Source organism: Chaetodon trifascialis, chromosome 6 (genome assembly GCF_039877785.1).
Source record: "Chaetodon trifascialis isolate fChaTrf1 chromosome 6, fChaTrf1.hap1, whole genome shotgun sequence".
Taxonomy (NCBI): Eukaryota; Metazoa; Chordata; class Actinopteri; order Chaetodontiformes; family Chaetodontidae; genus Chaetodon; species Chaetodon trifascialis.
The window spans coordinates 4,966,718-4,983,498 of NC_092061.1; the positions used below are offsets into that span (position 1 = coordinate 4,966,718).

At 45.8% G+C, this 16,781-nt stretch overlaps 2 protein-coding genes across 3 annotated transcripts; one reads left to right on the forward strand and one right to left on the reverse strand.

Annotated features, from left to right (window-relative positions):
* Positions 1-30: 30 nt before the first annotated feature.
* On the forward strand, positions 31-13,183 carry nol6 (nucleolar protein 6 (RNA-associated)). The gene is made up of 26 exons (XM_070963990.1): positions 31-194; positions 509-730; positions 820-936; positions 1,070-1,249; positions 1,348-1,516; positions 1,668-1,802; positions 1,940-2,103; positions 2,206-2,326; positions 2,422-2,480; positions 2,598-2,699; positions 2,797-2,912; positions 3,156-3,333; positions 3,497-3,619; positions 3,788-3,936; positions 6,898-6,973; positions 7,345-7,485; positions 7,635-7,752; positions 7,991-8,145; positions 8,316-8,479; positions 8,735-8,887; positions 9,013-9,110; positions 9,282-9,406; positions 11,504-11,593; positions 11,694-11,894; positions 12,568-12,669; positions 12,798-13,183. The coding sequence occupies exons 1-26, from the start codon at positions 156-158 to the stop codon at positions 12,945-12,947; spliced, it is 3,447 nt and encodes a 1,148-aa protein (XP_070820091.1). The 5' UTR covers positions 31-155; the 3' UTR covers positions 12,948-13,183.
* On the reverse strand, positions 4,072-6,944 carry LOC139332239 (E3 SUMO-protein ligase ZBED1-like). 2 transcript variants are annotated; one of them, XR_011602283.1, is made up of 3 exons: positions 5,191-6,944; positions 4,169-5,054; positions 4,072-4,101 (listed from the first exon to the last, which is right to left on the reverse strand). XR_011602283.1 is itself a non-coding variant. In XM_070963991.1 (2 exons), the coding sequence occupies exons 1-2, from the start codon at positions 6,670-6,672 to the stop codon at positions 4,506-4,508; spliced, it is 2,031 nt and encodes a 676-aa protein (XP_070820092.1). In that variant the 5' UTR covers positions 6,673-6,904; the 3' UTR covers positions 4,072-4,505. The 2 variants fall into 2 exon arrangements, 1 of the variants encoding a protein (XP_070820092.1); XM_070963991.1 differs by having other exon boundaries at positions 4,072-5,054; positions 5,191-6,904.
* Positions 13,184-16,781: the final 3,598 nt, after the last annotated feature.

Below are 16,781 nucleotides of genomic sequence, written 5' to 3' on the forward strand. Positions count from 1 at the left end.
CACCGGCGCCGCTTCTGCACCAATCAGATACATATTTTCTGTACTAGCAAGTTTAACTAACCCTTTGCACATGTGAGAGCGCAATGAAGGGAACGCAGTGTTGATCAAAACTTTCAAAACATCGGAATTACCGTCATTTGGAAAGCAGTTCAGACATGAAAAAGAAGCAGACAGTTATTGAGGACCCAGGAGAGGTAAAACCGGCGACATTAATCCTAATTTTAGCTGTTTGGGAGCTTAACACAAGGGGCAATTTTACTCACTGGTACACGAGTGTTAGCTTGCATGCTTTCCCGACAATTTGCAGCTATGTTACATCGGTAAGAATATGCTGAACGTCCTGTGTCTAATGCATAAAAACTGAATTATAAAAGGTCAGATAATATCAGTTTTTAGCAAATCCAGTTTTTATACCACTTCCTGGTTATTGTGATTTTTAACACAAGTTAAAGCGTAATAAACCAGGGCTGCGATTGCTGCTACTGCATTTTGTTTTGTTATTTTCCAGATGATTCCCTCAAAGTCCCGTCATAAGAAAAAGAAAGAGGAGGAAGATGAGGCTCCCGTTAAAGTCAAAAGGAGCAAACCTGAAGAGGCACCAGGGGAGGAGGTGGTCTATCACCCGGTGAAGCTGTCCCGAAGTGATCTGTACAGACCTCCATCAGCAGAGGAGCTAAACCAGCTGAAGGAGGCGGAAAGCCTGTTTCACTGCAGCCTGCTCAAAATGCAGGTGAGACTTCCTGACATTGTCCCGCCATGTAAACAACCTCACAGGCATTCACATGCTCCTCCTCAATGTCTATAATCTGTCGCTAACAGATGGAAGAGCTGCTGAAGGAGGTCGTCCTCAGTGAACATAGGAAACAACAAATAGACTCCTTTGTTGAGACAGTCACCGAGCTGTTCCAGACTGTGCCGGAGTCACCAGAGGTTGAGGTGTGTAGTACTTTAACTGCAAGAAGAGCTGCATGGTTGGACGTAGAGGCTCAGTTCCTTTAATTCATCTTTCTGCGGATTCACACACAGAAACCTCTAACCAGGTTTTTACTCCATCTGTCTGTGTGTCCAGGTCAGTGATCTGTCATGGCTGTCTAGCGAGGTTAAGGTCCCATTCCTCCTGGTGCCCAAAACAACAAAGGGCAAGTTCCACATGGCACCTCCTGCTTCTGTTGATCTGATCGGCAGCTACCCTCTGGGCACCTGCACCAAACCATGCGTTATGGTGGATCTGGCTGTCACAATCCCAGCTGTAAGTCACCTGTCCCCCTTCATTTGATGATATGTCGTAATGCAGTTAGGTTGTAAGAGACACTGGTGTCTTCTGTCTCCTCATCCTTCTGTTATTAGGATGTCCTCCACCCAAAGGATGTCTTGAATCAGAGGTATCCGAGGAAGAGGGCTCTCTACCTGGCAGGCCTGGCCCAGTATCTCACATCCTCCTCTGACATTGGAACCATGCGTTATTCATGTCTCCACGGGAATCGACTCCGACCCGTTCTGCTGCTGACACCTCCAGGTATTTAACTTTGCATTTCCAGCATATTCTACAAAATAACCTTCTGCATTCACTGTTCATTGTTTGGATTTTACCAGCAATTTTATTTTCTTTGCTTATGCATGTTCAGCTGTTTTTGGTTTGAGATGTGATGTGGTGTCCCATCTTTCAGGTAAAGAGTCTTCCAGCTTCACTGTACGTGTTCATGCCTGTCCGCCTCCTGGATTCTTCAAGCCCAGCCGTTTCCACCCCCAGAGGAATAACATCCGGACAGAGTGGTACACCGGATTGCAGAGCTCCCAATCTGGTAAGATTATTAATTTTTACGCCCTATACATTTTCTCAGACAGTCATCATACATACATTCAGGAACACATTGACAAAATTGACAAAAGTTCAATTTCATCAAGACCAAGTTTGTCTTTTCTTGTCTGTTTGTTACAGAGAGCAGTGAACCTCCCACTCCACATTACAATAGTTCTGTCCTGGGGGATTTGCTGCCCAGGGCTCACCTCCAGTTTCTGTCTGCTGTAAGCTCCCAGTGCCCAGCGTTTGCTGGTGGGGTGGCTTTGCTCAAAGTCTGGCTTCGTCAAAGGGAGCTCGACCAGGTGGGAGGCTTACAGTGGCTCTTTGACTTACTGCACAGAGCTTATAAAACCAAAGACTGATTTATGTGTCACTCCTCTGACCTCTGTATTACTCTCTCAAAGGGCACTGGTTGTTTTAATGGCTTCCTGGCTTCAATGCTGTTGACTTACTTGCTGACCACTCACAGAGTCAGCAACACCATGACAGCCTATCAGCTGTTTCGAAACAGTTTGAACTTCCTGGGTAAGAAAATTTGAAATCTTCTACATCACTGTTTCTTGGCTTATCTTAGTGGCTGAGTATCTTGCATCTTACCCACCTATCGTTCTAACCCTCAGCCTCTACAGACCTGACAGTGAATGGAATTAGCCTCGCCAAAGATCCCGACTCTACAGCTGTGAGTGCTTTAGCTCACACAGAAAACAGTAAACCTGTTCCTGCACGACTCCCACTTTTGTTGACTTCTTAAATTAATCATTGTTGTCTCGTTTCTTTATTTTTCTTTTCCTCGCAGCCATCTCTGGCAGAGTTCGACAACGCTTTCCAGGTGGTGTTTGTCGACCCTTCGGGACACCTCAACATGTGTGCTGACATGACCGCTTGTACCTACAAACAGGTAAATACTGTAAAAAAATCAAACCTGTTCAGACAACATCCATCTTCACTGCTGGGATTAAGTGGCAGGTTTTGATCATTTTCATTCTGCTTCTCAGCTGCAGCACGAGGCATCTGTGTCGATGCAGTTCTGGGACGACCCCACAGTGGATGGGTTTCACAGCCTCCTCATGACGCCCAAACCCATGATAAGGACAAGTGACTACGTATTCCAGTATGACTTTGTTTATCAGCCAATGCAACACAAACTAATTACATCCCTGTAGTTACATGTGCAACATAAGCAGCTTAATTTCATGCCTCCTGTCCAACACAAATCATTTTCTGGCATCTATGACGTGTTCGAGGGTTTCAATTAAAGACACCTTTTCACTGGAAATTTTCCTTTCAGATGAAAACTCATCTTCATCCTGTCAGCTCTTCTGATTTGTGCTCTTCATCTCCCGCTTACACACAGGTTATGTGAGCTGGTCAATCTTCAGTCCACCTGTAAGAAACTGAACCTCCTCAGTGAGCTGATGGACAACAGTGGGAATTACGTCCAGGCTGCGCTCCCTTATATTCTGACACTGTTTCAGCAAGGACTGGGCCAAAGGATCCACCTTCTCACGCACTCCCTCTCTCCTGAGCCTGAGGTAGAGATTTACTTTCAGGGGTTACAGTTACCCATCGCTGACCTACCAACTGGCAGAACACGCACACTCAAAACAGTCTGAAAGTCTCTTCCAAAGGAGTGAGTCAGAAATACACTCGTTTACAATCTTCAAATCACTGAACTTAACTTTTGTTTCATCTCAGTGGTCTGTGGAGAGTGAAGCTCCAAAACACAAAGCCCACCCTCCCCTCTCCTTCAGTTTGCTCTTAAGGCCGGAGCTGGCAGCCTCTGTCCTGGAAAGAGGCCCACCTGCAGACAGCCCCAAGGTAACCTCGCCTGCCGCTCTCCTCTGTGCATGTGTGTGTAGTGTTTTCTTATTTTTCCTGCTGGAGTTGAATGCTGTCTTCTCAATGCAACTGTCCAGAATTTATGTTTATGCGTTGCCGTGCTTGTGCATTGACTTCTTATTGATAACAGTGGTGTTCTCCTGCCAGGCGGCTGAGTTTCGGCAGCTGTGGGGTTCACGCTCCGAGCTGCGTCGTTTCCAGGACGGTGCCATCACCGAGGCCGTGCTCTGGGACGGAAAGAGCATGTTCCAAAAACAACTGGTCCCCCAACAGATCATCACACACCTGCTGGAGCTGTACGTATTTTATCTTGGCACACCATAATGAGAGACACAACAGACATCACATTAATACTGGTAATTACACAGTGGTCAGTTTGGTCAAGTTTCTATCTGTAGTGTAATGTGTACATTCATAGTAAGAGAGGAACACTTCATTATTTTTGTCATTGTGGTTTTCATCTTGATTTATAGACGAATAGAGAGAAATCTAATCAAAATAAATGTTTGTAACCGTAATGTACAAAACATAATACCAGTGTTAAGTTAAACAGGGCATATAAAATACTGCAGCTTGATACAGTGTTAGCAGCATTATATTTATAGTTAAGTATGTGACTGCAGCTCAGCTCACAGCAACTATTGAGGGCAAAAATTCTAACTTTCTGTTGACAGAAAAAAAATGTTTGTAGTATTATTTGCACCAGCATATACAACATATCAACAGTGGGAGAGTACCTTCTGTGTTAAAAGCCCTGCCACCTCCTCATCCTCACTAACATCCAGTAAAGGTGTCCACTTAACTTGCCCTCAGCTGCACTACAGTAACCTTATTCTAGTATCAGTGTATGTCTCCATCATGCAAGCTATGAATTTCTGTTTACAAAGATCATCATGTCAACATGCTCTGGGCTCAGTCTTGTACGCATTGTGGCGAATGTTTGTCCAGCCTCTGACAATAAAGATGGCAGTGACACCCCAGGTACGCACAAATAGTGTCTCGCCAGAGTGGCCAGTTTAGGGAACCTCGGCCCATTTACCTTCCACCAGTCCAGAGGGTTTATGTCCAACGAGGGAGCGATGTCTCTCAGGTAGTAATCTACCTGAGCCTCAGAGTCCGTGGCATAGGAGGAACTGTAGTTGTCTCCTAGAAGCAACATCATGGTGTTTTTGGTGTTGCTTCTCATTTGTGAGGGCATGGCCACCTGGCTGACGTCAGGCGTGATCAGGGTCTCCTGCTGCTCATCCTTTGGGCCCACAGTGGCAGTTATCACATCCAATTTTGAAACCAGTTCATGCAGTTTAACCTTTGCAGCCAGTCTCCCCGTTGGCGTCAGGAAGCTGAGGTGTTTGTGACGAGGGTCCAGCATCGAGGCAATCAGCGCTGGTTTGGAGGCGAGGTCATTCGAGTCAACCTGGAGACAGCAACATGAAAGGATGATTAAGAAATATGTACTGCTTATTGTTCGTTGGTGTTTATTCTACAGAAATCATTGCTAAATGTATTTCAGCCAAAGCACAAATTAGCAGTCAGCATCAGTTTGTGCCTACCTCCATGTGATTTCTAAGCGACTTCTGAACTTTCACCTTGAACTCAGAGACTTGCTCAATATCGCTCTCTCTCGGCACAAGGTGGGTCTGAATGAGGCTGAACGTGATTGGGTAGATGTTTGAAATCGACACCTCTGTTTCAGCAGATATGACTGTTGTTGCCCACTTCAGCGTTGCCAGCACGGGTGTGAAGTTCTCGATTATTTGCCAGCAGTCATCTTCAATCTCAAGGGTCTGGGCTTCCTGTCTGCTGGTGACCGTGCGATCAGAGAGGACAGCTTTAATCGCCCACCGTTGCTCAAGTAGCCGCTCAAACATATCGCAGATCGTGTCCCATCTGGCCTTGCTGGACCGGATGAGCTTGTGCTGTGGCAGGCACATCTGAACTTGCTTCTGCTCCAAGGCCTCACTCGCCAGCAGGTTGTGATTGAAGTGCTTGACGAGTTTCCCCGCAGCAACAATGATGCGGACTAGATCATCGCTCAGCCCATCGCTGACTGCGAGCTGCAACGTGGTGGCAAAGCAAGTGGCGTAGTCCCAGGTGACATGGGCGCACCCGTGGGCTGACGGGATGTCCCGTGTGTTGTTATGAACACATGCAATCACTTTCCCAGCAATACCCCAGTTCTGCACAGTGCTGAGAAGCCTCTCTGTGACGCTGGCTGTAGTGACGTGGCTGTCGGATGACAGCTTGTGTGTCTGCAGCACAGCCGACCTCCCCTGCCAGTCCTCTGTGATGAACGAACAGAAAACTGTAATGTACCTCTGAAACGGGAGGGCTGTCCAGAAATCAGCAGTGAGAGCCACTTTCTCCACTCGACCCAGCTGCATCGCAAGCTCCTCCACCTTCTCGTGGAAATGGCCTTCAATAAGACGCGTAACATCTCCAGGAGATGGCATTTTATAATTGTGCACAGTGTATGCAAGCAGCTCACGAAAACCATCACCGCTGACCACGCTGATGGGGAGCATGTCCTTCTCTATCATTCTGGAGATCAGCTCGGTCACCTCTGCATGCGCGGCCACCGATACGCCGTCATTGGGCATAGTGTCCGGGTGCTTGTTTTTGATGTGGTACATCATGCTGGTGGTGCTGCTCCTGTATTTCAGCTTGGTGTCGCACATCGTGCAGTGAACCTCGTCGTCCACTTTGATGAAAATATCCCAAACGGAGCTCCGCTTCAGGCGCTTCCTCTCTCCAGAGTCGCGCTCGGGGGCGCTGGGTGACATGATCGCGATCTGCATGATGTCCGCATTAGCGGCGGCGTCTTCGTCGTTGCATTGCACGGTGCAAATCACCGGCTTCTCGTCCTCGTCCAGCGGCGGGGTGGACGGATGGAACCTGCTCATGTGGTTGATCATGGAGCTGGTGGCTCCGCCGCAGTACTTCAGCGTAGCGTCACATTTCATGCAGCGGACGAAGTTCCCCTCCTGTTCGAAGCAGTCCCACACAGAGCTGCGTCTCCTCCCCGTACGCTTCATGCTGCCTGCAGCTGGCGAACGTCCGCGCCGACTCCTGCTTTTATTTATTTATTTTCACATTAGCAAGCTAGCTAACGTTAGCGGCGACTGTCTCCGCTGAAGGGGGTCTTTGGGGGTAATAACAGACCAGTTTGTGACCTGTCTCACTTCGACATATGCCTCAACAGAGAGCGGCAGTCAGGTGAGTGCAGGTAGGAAAATAATTATATATTTATTATCCTCCAGACATGCCGATATCCCCGAATCCTGCGTGCGGTATGTGGGGGCGACGGTGGATGACGTCATCAAAACGGGAAGTGAGGTAAAAGCGTTTGATGTGTTTTTAATAGACGTTTAATTCAAAATAAAATCCAGGATTTTCAGACCTGTAATTAATTTCATAATTAAATTTTATTTTGCAATATTATTGCTTATTGTTTAATTAAACCAGAAGTGGGTGTCACTGTTGCTGTTAAATCTTTACCAAATAAATATGATAATACTAATATAATAGACTTTATTTTTACAGCACTTTTCATACAACAATTGCATACCAAAGTTTTACAACAAAGAAGCCACATGCACCATTTACTGCAGGACGAACATAAAAACAGGGACAGAAAATTAATGTAAAATCTACTCTACAATAATGTGTGTGTACGGCATGTGTCTGATACGCATTGTGCCCTTCAGTTGCCGAGTACTGGAGAGGAGGAGAGTTTAGTGGTGGTTCAGTCCTATGATGACCTGAGCAGGAAACTGTGGAGGCTGGAGGGTCTTCCTCTTTCCATCACAGCAGTACAAGGAGCCCACCCTGCACTCAGATACACACAGGTAAAGCCTCTTGTTCTTAACATGGAACTGCTCTCACTAATGCAGTGGTAGGTGGTAGTAAAACCGCCACAATGCAGATCCAGTTCAAAGAGCTTTAAAGTGTGAGTTTGGCTTTATGGCATTTCTAACATTTCAGCCATGTCTTGCAGGTCTTTCCCCCTGTGCCACTGAAGCTGGACTATTCCTTCTTTGACAGAATAAAGGCGGCAAGATCATTGGTGCCAAAGGAAGGCAAACCCTGTCCCGCTTATATCACACCTATCACAGGTTAGTGTTCAGTTGTTAAGTCTTGGTTAAATCGTTGACGTCACTTGTTTTCTCTTTTCCTGGCTGCATGTGTGCTCCTTGTAATTTTTTTTTACAATCCGCAAAGACAACAGGCAAATATGTTAAATACCTAAATTACAACCCGTGCATTCAGAGCAAGAAAATTACATCCTCTTAACCACAGGCATTTAGCTGTGCAAACTCATTTACCCATGTATTGGTAACCCTGTTCCTGCAGTGATCTGTCACATGGAGGGAAGCGGAAAGTGGCCTCACGATCGCCTCGCCATCCGCCATATTCGAGCTGCCTTCCACATCCAGTTGGGAGAGTTACTCAAGAAGCAGCATAATTATACATGCAGGCCCTGCCCCACACACCTGGATGTCTGGAAGGTACGTTTTTGAGTTTGTGTACATGTTGCACGCTTGATTGAGATAAAGGCAATGTGAAACAGTTTTTGGTTTGTGGTATGTCCAGGTGGTTATTCGCAGTTTCTTTTCATTGCAGCTCACAGTTTTCATTTTATTCATGCTGTTTTACTTCCCTCTGTTTGTGTTTCCAGGACGGCTTGGTGTTCCGCATCCAGGTGGCGTACCATCGGGAGCCTCAGGTGCTGAGGGAGAGTGTGAATGCAGAGGGGCTGCTGATTGTAAGGGACAACGAGGAGGCTCAGGCGCTGGAGATGGCCACCATTCACAAGCCTCTGCTTACCAGCACATTGCATGGGTACAAATTAAGATCGTAACACAAACTAGTATCTGTGTGTTTGTGGGAGAAATCAGGATTTCTATTGGTCCCTTCAGCCTTTTCCAACCCAACACGTTCCCGTTCTAACATGCTGTTGGTTATATGTTTTCACTTCCTGTAACCTTTGACCTACTTTTGTTCCTGTCTGTCTTATTTACGTCTCTTTCTTCATTCTGTATTGTTTTGCTTGCCCTGTGTGCTCCTCCCTCACTGTTTTCTCCATCTCGTTGGTAGGCTCCAGCAGCAGCACCCATGTTTTGGGGCGGTGTGTCGCCTGGCCAAACGCTGGCTGGGGGCTCAGCTCTTCAGTGAAGACATTACGGAGGACGCAGCAGACCTGCTGGTGGCGTCGCTTTTCCTGCAGCCTGCACCCTTTACTCCTCCCGGGTAACTGCTGCCTCTGCTTTTTAACAATCTGTCCTCGCTCTCATTCGTGGATGTGCTTTTTTTTTTTTCCACTTTCCTTTGTTCGTTCAGTAGGTCATGTGAATGAATTTCTCCGTCTTCCTCAGTTCCCCTCAGGTCGGCTTCCTTCGCTTCCTTCATCTGCTTTCCTCTTTTGACTGGAGGAACAACCCGCTGATAGTCAACCTCAACAACCAGCTCACAGGCAAGTGCACGCACACAGACACACACACACACACACCCCTCTGTGTCACAAAAACAAAATCTCTCCTGACCTCTTTCTATACACACACCCGACACACTTCAACATCCTGCTCATGTGCATCGCTGTTTCGACGCCAAGTTGAATTGTTGTTCTCCTCTTTGTCACGTGTAGCCGCCGAGTACACAGAGATCAAGAATGACTTCATGGCCTCCAGGGAGTCTCTGCCTGTCATGTTTATAGCTACGCCTAAGGACAAAAAACTGTCTATGTGGACCAAGAGAGCACCCAGTGTACAGGTCAGTGGACACACAATACAAGTACACAGCTGGCACAACAACACATTTATTAGATTAGCATGCAGTAACAAAAACGATTAGATTTCACAGTTGGTCAGTCAACAGGAAAAAAATAGACAAAATAGTTGAGAACTTTACCATCAAACTGATGTATACAAACACAGTCATTTCCACTGTGTTTTTTTCTTTCTGTTCGACTTGTAACAGACAGAGAGAATCACAAACACCGGTGCAGAAAAGAGTTGCACGTTCTCGGCGGGGAGCAGTCGCATAGTTTTCCGATCCTTGAGCCTCTCCTTAGTGCACACTGGTCTCCTGGATCACACTGAAAAGAGTGAAACCAAATTCATGTCAGATATGGACAGATATGGATATCATTAACATGATTTACTGTTAAAAGTGGACGTTTAGTGTCTATGGAAAAGCAATAAAAGTTGCTCTAAATGTTGCTCTAAACAGATTGACTGGAGGGGTTTTAGAAGCTGAGATGATTCCAGATGGACGGAGCTGTTGTGTTACATACCACAGGCAGATAGCCGTGCTTTTTTCTTAGAGCTGGAAATTGATTGTTCTGAAGTCTTTCCAAAACCTCATGTAAATCATTGATCTGAAAATGCAGAATCGTTGTGTATTACTTCAACAAGCATTAAAATACCACCAGAATATCAAATCAAAAACAACATTGTCAAGAACAACAAGAACATTTCCATCAAAACTTCTGTCAAGAACCTTCAGAACCTCCTGAAAACATCACTAATGCTTTTGGGAGACCATCAGGTGTAGCTCACCAGTTGCTTTTCATTGTTGTCCTCTGTCGTAGAGAAATAAGGTAAATATTTATTTTTGTATTCCTCTGGTTCGCTCTGGCCGTGGCTGTGAAAGAGTCCAGTGGCACACAGTAGTGTACAGAAAAGGCACACACACCAGCTTCCCATGGTGCGTAGCTGACCCAGATAAGCTTCCTGTGCTCGGCCACCTCGCTGCCTCTGCACGTCCAACATTAACACTGAGCCTCTCCCAGCATCCTGCTTTATATGGTGGCAGAGAGCAGGAACTTTGCGCTCTGTGACGTCCTGACAAAGACGTCACCGTGAGCTTATTTCACCGTGTTCAAGATGGCTTCCAGTGTACTTCATCTGGTTGCTCGGGTCGCTTGTGTCAGTTTCTTGGTGAACACACATGCCCACCGTCACACACTTCTGGTTCATTGTGTTTGGAGTTGTCTCAATGCCTCTGAATGACCACTAGGGAGCAGATCGTGATGCAGTGAGGCAGTTAACAGAATGAATATTTGAGCTTGTTTCTGAAAACACCAGATTCTTTCTGTCAGCAGAATTCCTACACAGCCACAACCTCAGAAATGTTAATTAGCTTTGTGCACATCACGGTTCATTACTGAGCTAGAAAGAGAGCTGGTATCACATTGTACACTTCCCTGACGAGTGAGCATGGGTTGTAATCTGGTTCATCTCTAAAAAGCAAGACAGTGATTGCACTTGGAGGAAAGGGCATCCGACAGGGGGTCAAACACTGAAATTAGTGAGTTTGAGGAAAATCTGTCAGTCAGAAGAAACTCACTTGAACTCTTTAAGCGCCTTTAACAAAAGCCAAAGTGGACAAAACAGCTATTGCACAGTTATCATCCCTAGTTGTTGGGTAAATGAACGCCTTAGAGGAGGAGATCCCAAATAAGACACAAAGATTAATTTATAGAGTGCATGATCGTCAGTTTAATTCTTGACATATTACCTCACACTACTTGGGTTTTTGATCCAGCTTTATATCTAAGTCACCCTTTGCAGTAATGCAAAAAGCACGAGGGCGTGCGTTCGTCAGGCGGGTTGCAACAAATACAGTAGGCGGCTCCTCGCTAGCTGGATATTGCGCTGTATAATGTTATTCACGATGTTCTTGCCTTATCCTGTCTGCAGTTGTTGGTCTTATTTTATATGTTCTGGGGAATTTAAAACACACCGCTCATTAATAGCTGGTGCAACCACAACAGTAGTCCATGTATTATATAACGTGTCAGAATATTTTCAGTGGGAAAGCTCTGAATAACCAAAGCTGCCATGTTTAACCGCCGTGTGTGTCCAGATGCTGCAGCGTGTGGTGATGCTGGCTGCAGAGAGTCTGAAGGTGCTGGAGCGTCAGCTGATGGACGGCAGCCAGATGCAAGATGTCAGGGTTGGTTAAATAAAGTGCTCCATTGTCTTCATAAATGCTCCACTAGCTGAAAGAATCATTCAATATTTCAGCCTTGTGATGCACTCATCTGTGTGTGTAGGTGGTCATGCGTCCTCCCCTGGATGCCTATGATGTGCTGATTCACCTGAACCCCAAGCAGGTTCCCCTGCAGGGCCAGGCAGTCGACCGTCCCGCTGTCGCCTTCAGCAGGGGCCTCTTGTCCGGCACCGTGGCCCAGTCTGGAGGGGCCCTGCCTGTCATCGACTACAACCCCGTGTCCCTCTACCTGGCCGAGCTCAGAGTGAGTCTTGTCTGTTCGGGATGTTAAAAGGAAGGTGTGGCGTTCATAATGGCTTGTCGACAGAAGACAGCCCAGCTGCAACACGCAAGCTGCAGTTAGCCTCTTCAGGACCGAAGTGTTTTCTGTGACGGCCAGCAGCTTCCTGGCAATAAAGATTAATCACAGAGCACATGAATAAATACCCAGCGAGCACATGCTGTTCTTATACTGTGCACAAAGCAGCAAATTTTCTGCCTCATCATTTAACTTAATGTTGTCCATGTTCTTCACCCTTTACACGCATAACCCTCCTCCTCGTGCCCGTACTCATATGTTTATGGATGTTTCTCAGCCACTGTCTTGACTTGTTATTGTCTCTTTTCCTGCTCTGTCTTTGTCTGCCATTGAATGAAAGGACCCGGGCTGCATTATGCAACCAACACATGTCTGTTTGGTGCACTGCATGAATGAATATGCACCTTGTTATTAATGATGAGTCAAAGCTGTCAGTCCAGGAACTGATGACTCGACTCCGCTTGTCACACAGATGTTGGTAAATGTAACAACTTGTGGAGGAAGTAAACTGAAATACCTGGTTTGCTTTGAAAAGATGCCGTTTTGTTTTTAATAGACTTTGCTTTTGTCCTGGAGTTCTGAGACAAACTGCATCCTGAACTTCTACCTTTATTTTCAGGAGGCCTTTGGAGACCTGGCGCTCTTCTTCTGTGATCCCTATGGTGGAACAGTGATCGCAGTCTTATGGAAGCCAAAGGCCTTTACCTCGATACCCTTTAAGGTAAAGCCGGAGTCGCTCACGTCCTCTGTCTAAAAGCATTAATATAACATAACCGCTTGCTCTGTTGTATCACTTCGCCCACATGTGAATGCCCACCTCTCTGACGTGATGTCTCTTCTCTGTCACAGACGTCGCAGGTGTCTGCTCGGAGCGTGGAGGTGACTGGAGCGGAAGCGAACACTTTTCCCAATGTGGAAGCAATACTGGAGGACTTCCAGATCCTGGGAAAGGGTTTGGTTAAATCAGTGGAGGCCAGGACTGAAAAATGGTCATTTTAGACAACACAGGTGGTGTTCACACACACCACTTTCACCAGGTGTATTTTGGCATTTGACATTTCCATCAGAGAAGGTACATCAACACGTTTGTTTTATTTGTGCCGGACTTATCAAAACAGACCAGTGGAAACATGAATTATCTTACATACAATATTATGTGTTAATAGTGTTGCTGTCACGTTTGTTTTGCTGAAGCTGTGTCATGTCTAATAAATGCATATCAAATCTTTTCTTTCATATGAATTTAATTATTTTTGAAACAGAATAAGATCTATAGAAACTAAAATAAGAATAGAGGTCAAAATAGAAACTATACAAGAGGGGTCGAGTAAAGTCGAGTAATAGCAGCAGAGTCAGCAAGTCTAGGATGTGAACAGTGTGCGCCAGACTCGTGTATAATATGAAAATGATACTTTGAGACAGAGACAATGGATGGAGACTGCTGTGCGTGTCCCGCGGGTGCCAGAGGCTGTGGAAAGTGTGTGTCTTTGTGATTTAGGGCTGGGGGCGGGTCTTGTCCTCTCTGCTTCTGCCTCCAGGCTGTCCAGTTCCAGCCCGACCACAGAGCTGGCCCTCCGCACCGGCTTGTTAAGTCTGCCGACCTCGTCAGCCTTGATGCCATCACCACAGCAAAGAGCGGAGCGCCGGCGGCTGCAGGCCGGTGAAGGACCTGCAGGAGCCTGTCGCACACGCCGCAGGATCAACGGTCCGCTCTGTCCCTTCTGAGGAGGGTCAGGTTTTGAGTACAGTGTTGATTTGGACCCTAACCTACTCGTATAAGTTCATCCTTCCACTTCCTCTTGCTGGATGATGACAAGGACAGGGCCTCTGCTGGTCCACCGCCTGCTTTCATATTGAGCTTCAGGTGATTGTGCACCATGTGCCAAGCTGGTAGCTTCAAAAGCTGTACCGTCCCTGAAAATTGGTCTAAAATCTTTGGTGTCAAAACAAGTGCTACAGATTCCTACATGTACCTCAGGGAGTTGCCACACCATCTGATTTAGCAGGAACTTGAGCTCTTGAGAATTTTTACTTGGTAGGCTGAAGGTCTGAGTTTACAGTCTCCAGTTTATGTCTGTACTTGTCTTCTGTTTATCAAGCCAACACACAAGACCACAAGACAGATGTGTGCTTTCACAACGTCGGGACAAAGGGCAGGTGATGCAACAATAGAGCTTTCCCTGGATATCTGCAATTTGGAAACACGTAGTTCCGTTCATATACAGTGAAGTCCTTTGTCAGTAGTGTAAATGCAAATGGAGACGACTGGCGTCTCATAATCTGTCATGACCTGGATGCAGACGGACAGCGGTCTTCCTGTGGGCGGTTAAGGTTGCGCAGCGTTCGAGGCTGCTCGTTGCGTGACAATCTCTCCCTCGCTCTGTGTAAGGTTTGTCTAAGGTTTCAGCTCAACCCCTTCCATCTGCCCTGAAAGGGCAATAAAATCTGAGATGCAGGTGTGGGTTGTGACTAGCGCAGGTATAAAACATAGCTGAGGAGTGATGGAATACTGTAACAGCATGTTCTCAACACAATAATCCTTAATGTGATCTAGTAGAAGTCTGTGTAAACAAATCAAAGTGCAAGATGGTAATGCTGCTTCAAGCGTATGTTTTAATGAAGAATTTGTTCATATATAGTCTAAATTTGCTTTAAAAATGTGAGAGTTCATCACTGAAAATAATAAAGAAGGTTGGCAGGTTGTTGCAGACTACATTGAATCTGGGGCATCGAATGAATAATTGTATAAACAAAAAAGGTTTGTTCATCAATGAGGTGATCCAGTGTGCGGTCCACAGTGGAGCATAAGTCTGCAATATGTTTGTCACATCGTCACAGTCAGACACACATAGTTAGAATGCTCAAGTGTTTGTTGATGAGTTGCTCAACACGGTGAACAATGCAGCATATAAAATTTTTAATTGACAAGCTGACACATCCAGCTGTGTCACACGACGTGTATGTGTTAGTGTGTCTGCAGCTGTTGATGGAGGAAGCATGTTCTTTTGATTACAGCCCGCCATAATTATAGAGAAAGTGGAGAAAGTGGAAATGTACCAGAGGAGACGAGCTTCATGCACCGCGCACAGGTATAGGTACAACACACAGAGAGTGTCACACAATATCATCCAAACCTGACAGTGATGATCGATCATATGCTTTTGTTACACAATCAGCTGCCACAAATGACTGTCTGGATTGAAACAATACTGTGTGTTTACACAAACCTTTCTGGGGTGATTCACTAAACAATTACCAAAGATTGTGTCGGGAATCCGATTTAGCAAGGAGATAAAATATGACCACTGAGCAATCTGATGGCTATATTTGTGCATTAGTCAGTGATATCAAGACCTGACATGACTGCAGATATCTTATTCACACCGATATGGGGTTCTGCTGACATGTCACACGTGCAGCCATCACATGTAGCTCATTGTTCTATTGTTCTATTGCCTCAGAGCTTACTTCTATTAAGTAAGCTCTAAGGCAGTCTTACTGCAGATCAGCTGTTTTAAAAACCGGGACCACTACCACCCAGGCAGTTTTTTTTTACAACAACGAGATCAAAAAAGGGGAGATTTCCCTGCACTATTAAGTGTCTTAATGCTTTAAGTTCAATGTGTCACTGCTGTTAAGATAATCTCTGTCTGGCCTGAAGCAGCGTGCCAGCCTCTGCTGTCTGTCTGACATTTATCAGTCTTTCTTCACCTGCCCTCCTGTCCTCCAGCACCTGATGGAAAACAACTGCCACACTGGCACTGCTGCTGGAGGCACATCTGGTAGACACATGGTGCATGTGGCCATCAATCACAAACCTTAAAAACAGTGATCTGTGCCATTTCTGAAGGACCACAGGCTGGCAAAAAAAAAAAAAAAAAAAACATGAGAAAACAGTACATATCAAACGGTTAATTGTTTGGACTTGTTATTGCAGAAAATGGACAGTAATTCATGTTGGTTTATAGCTTTCCCTCAGTGCTTGTGGGTACCACCATTCTTTTCTCATTCCCATTTACTGTCCTGTTTCTGAGCCAGACTATTCCAGGAAAAGTTGTTTAAAACCATGTGGCCCAAAAATGCAGCTCCTCTGGCCTTTGAGATGGGATTCCTTATGGAAGCCCGAGGAGGTCAAACTGAATCAGACAGAAACAAGGTGCAATTATGTGCAAACACACTAAATCAGTCTGTGTAGAAGATGAAGGATCTGCTTAAAATGTTTACAAGAAATACACAAGTACAATTTTGTCGACCTACCAAGTTTAGGCCTTGAGAGTGAAGAAGCAGCACAAGATAACGTTTTAATATGACTGTACTAATTGAATGCAAGTGCCAAACAAATTGTATATTTTCCATATGTGCTTATCCAGGCATCTGCTGGGTAGAAGGCAGGGAAACAACCTGGAAACAAGGCCAACACCAAAAGACAACGCCTGTGCATTCACATTCATATCTGTGGGAAATGATCAGTTTTAATCCGGCTGACCTGCCCATTAGTGGACTGTGGCAGGAGCATCATGGAGTCCAGAGATCACACCTGTCCCTCTGGGTAGCTACCTGCTGGTTAATATTTCCCACTAAGTACCTGACAGTCATCATCATCAAATTATTATATTCACCTTACCTGCGTCAACTTTTATCGCACACATTTTTATTTTGGCCCAAATTCTCTACAAACCTGTCATCATCTTCTGCCTCTCCCGTCTCCGTGGAAGTTACATTGAAACAGGTTGCAGCGAAAGTTTGCGCAACATTTGTGACGCACGAAGGTTTGACGCCGGCGCTGTGACTGACATGACTCAGATGGCCTCGGGGGGCCTTCAGTGACGAAAG

What these genes read in the sequence shown, in the direction of transcription:
- LOC139332239 (XM_070963991.1), bottom strand. Translation starts at nt 6,672, where the DNA reads ATGAAGCGTACGGGGAGGAGACGCAGCTCTGTGTGGGACTGCTTCGAA. An exon ending in CGCTTAGAAATCACATGGAG is followed by an intron (nt 5,055 to 5,190) that starts GTAGGCACAAAC and finishes TGCTGTCTCCAG; the next exon opens with GTTGACTCGAATGACCTCGC.
- nol6 (XM_070963990.1), top strand. Translation starts at nt 156, where the DNA reads ATGAAAAAGAAGCAGACAGTTATTGAGGACCCAGGAGAG. An exon ending in ATCACACACCTGCTGGAGCT is followed by an intron (nt 3,937 to 6,897) that starts GTACGTATTTTA and finishes ATTATCCTCCAG; the next exon opens with ACATGCCGATATCCCCGAAT. An exon ending in CTTACCAGCACATTGCATGG is followed by an intron (nt 8,480 to 8,734) that starts GTACAAATTAAG and finishes TCTCGTTGGTAG; the next exon opens with GCTCCAGCAGCAGCACCCAT.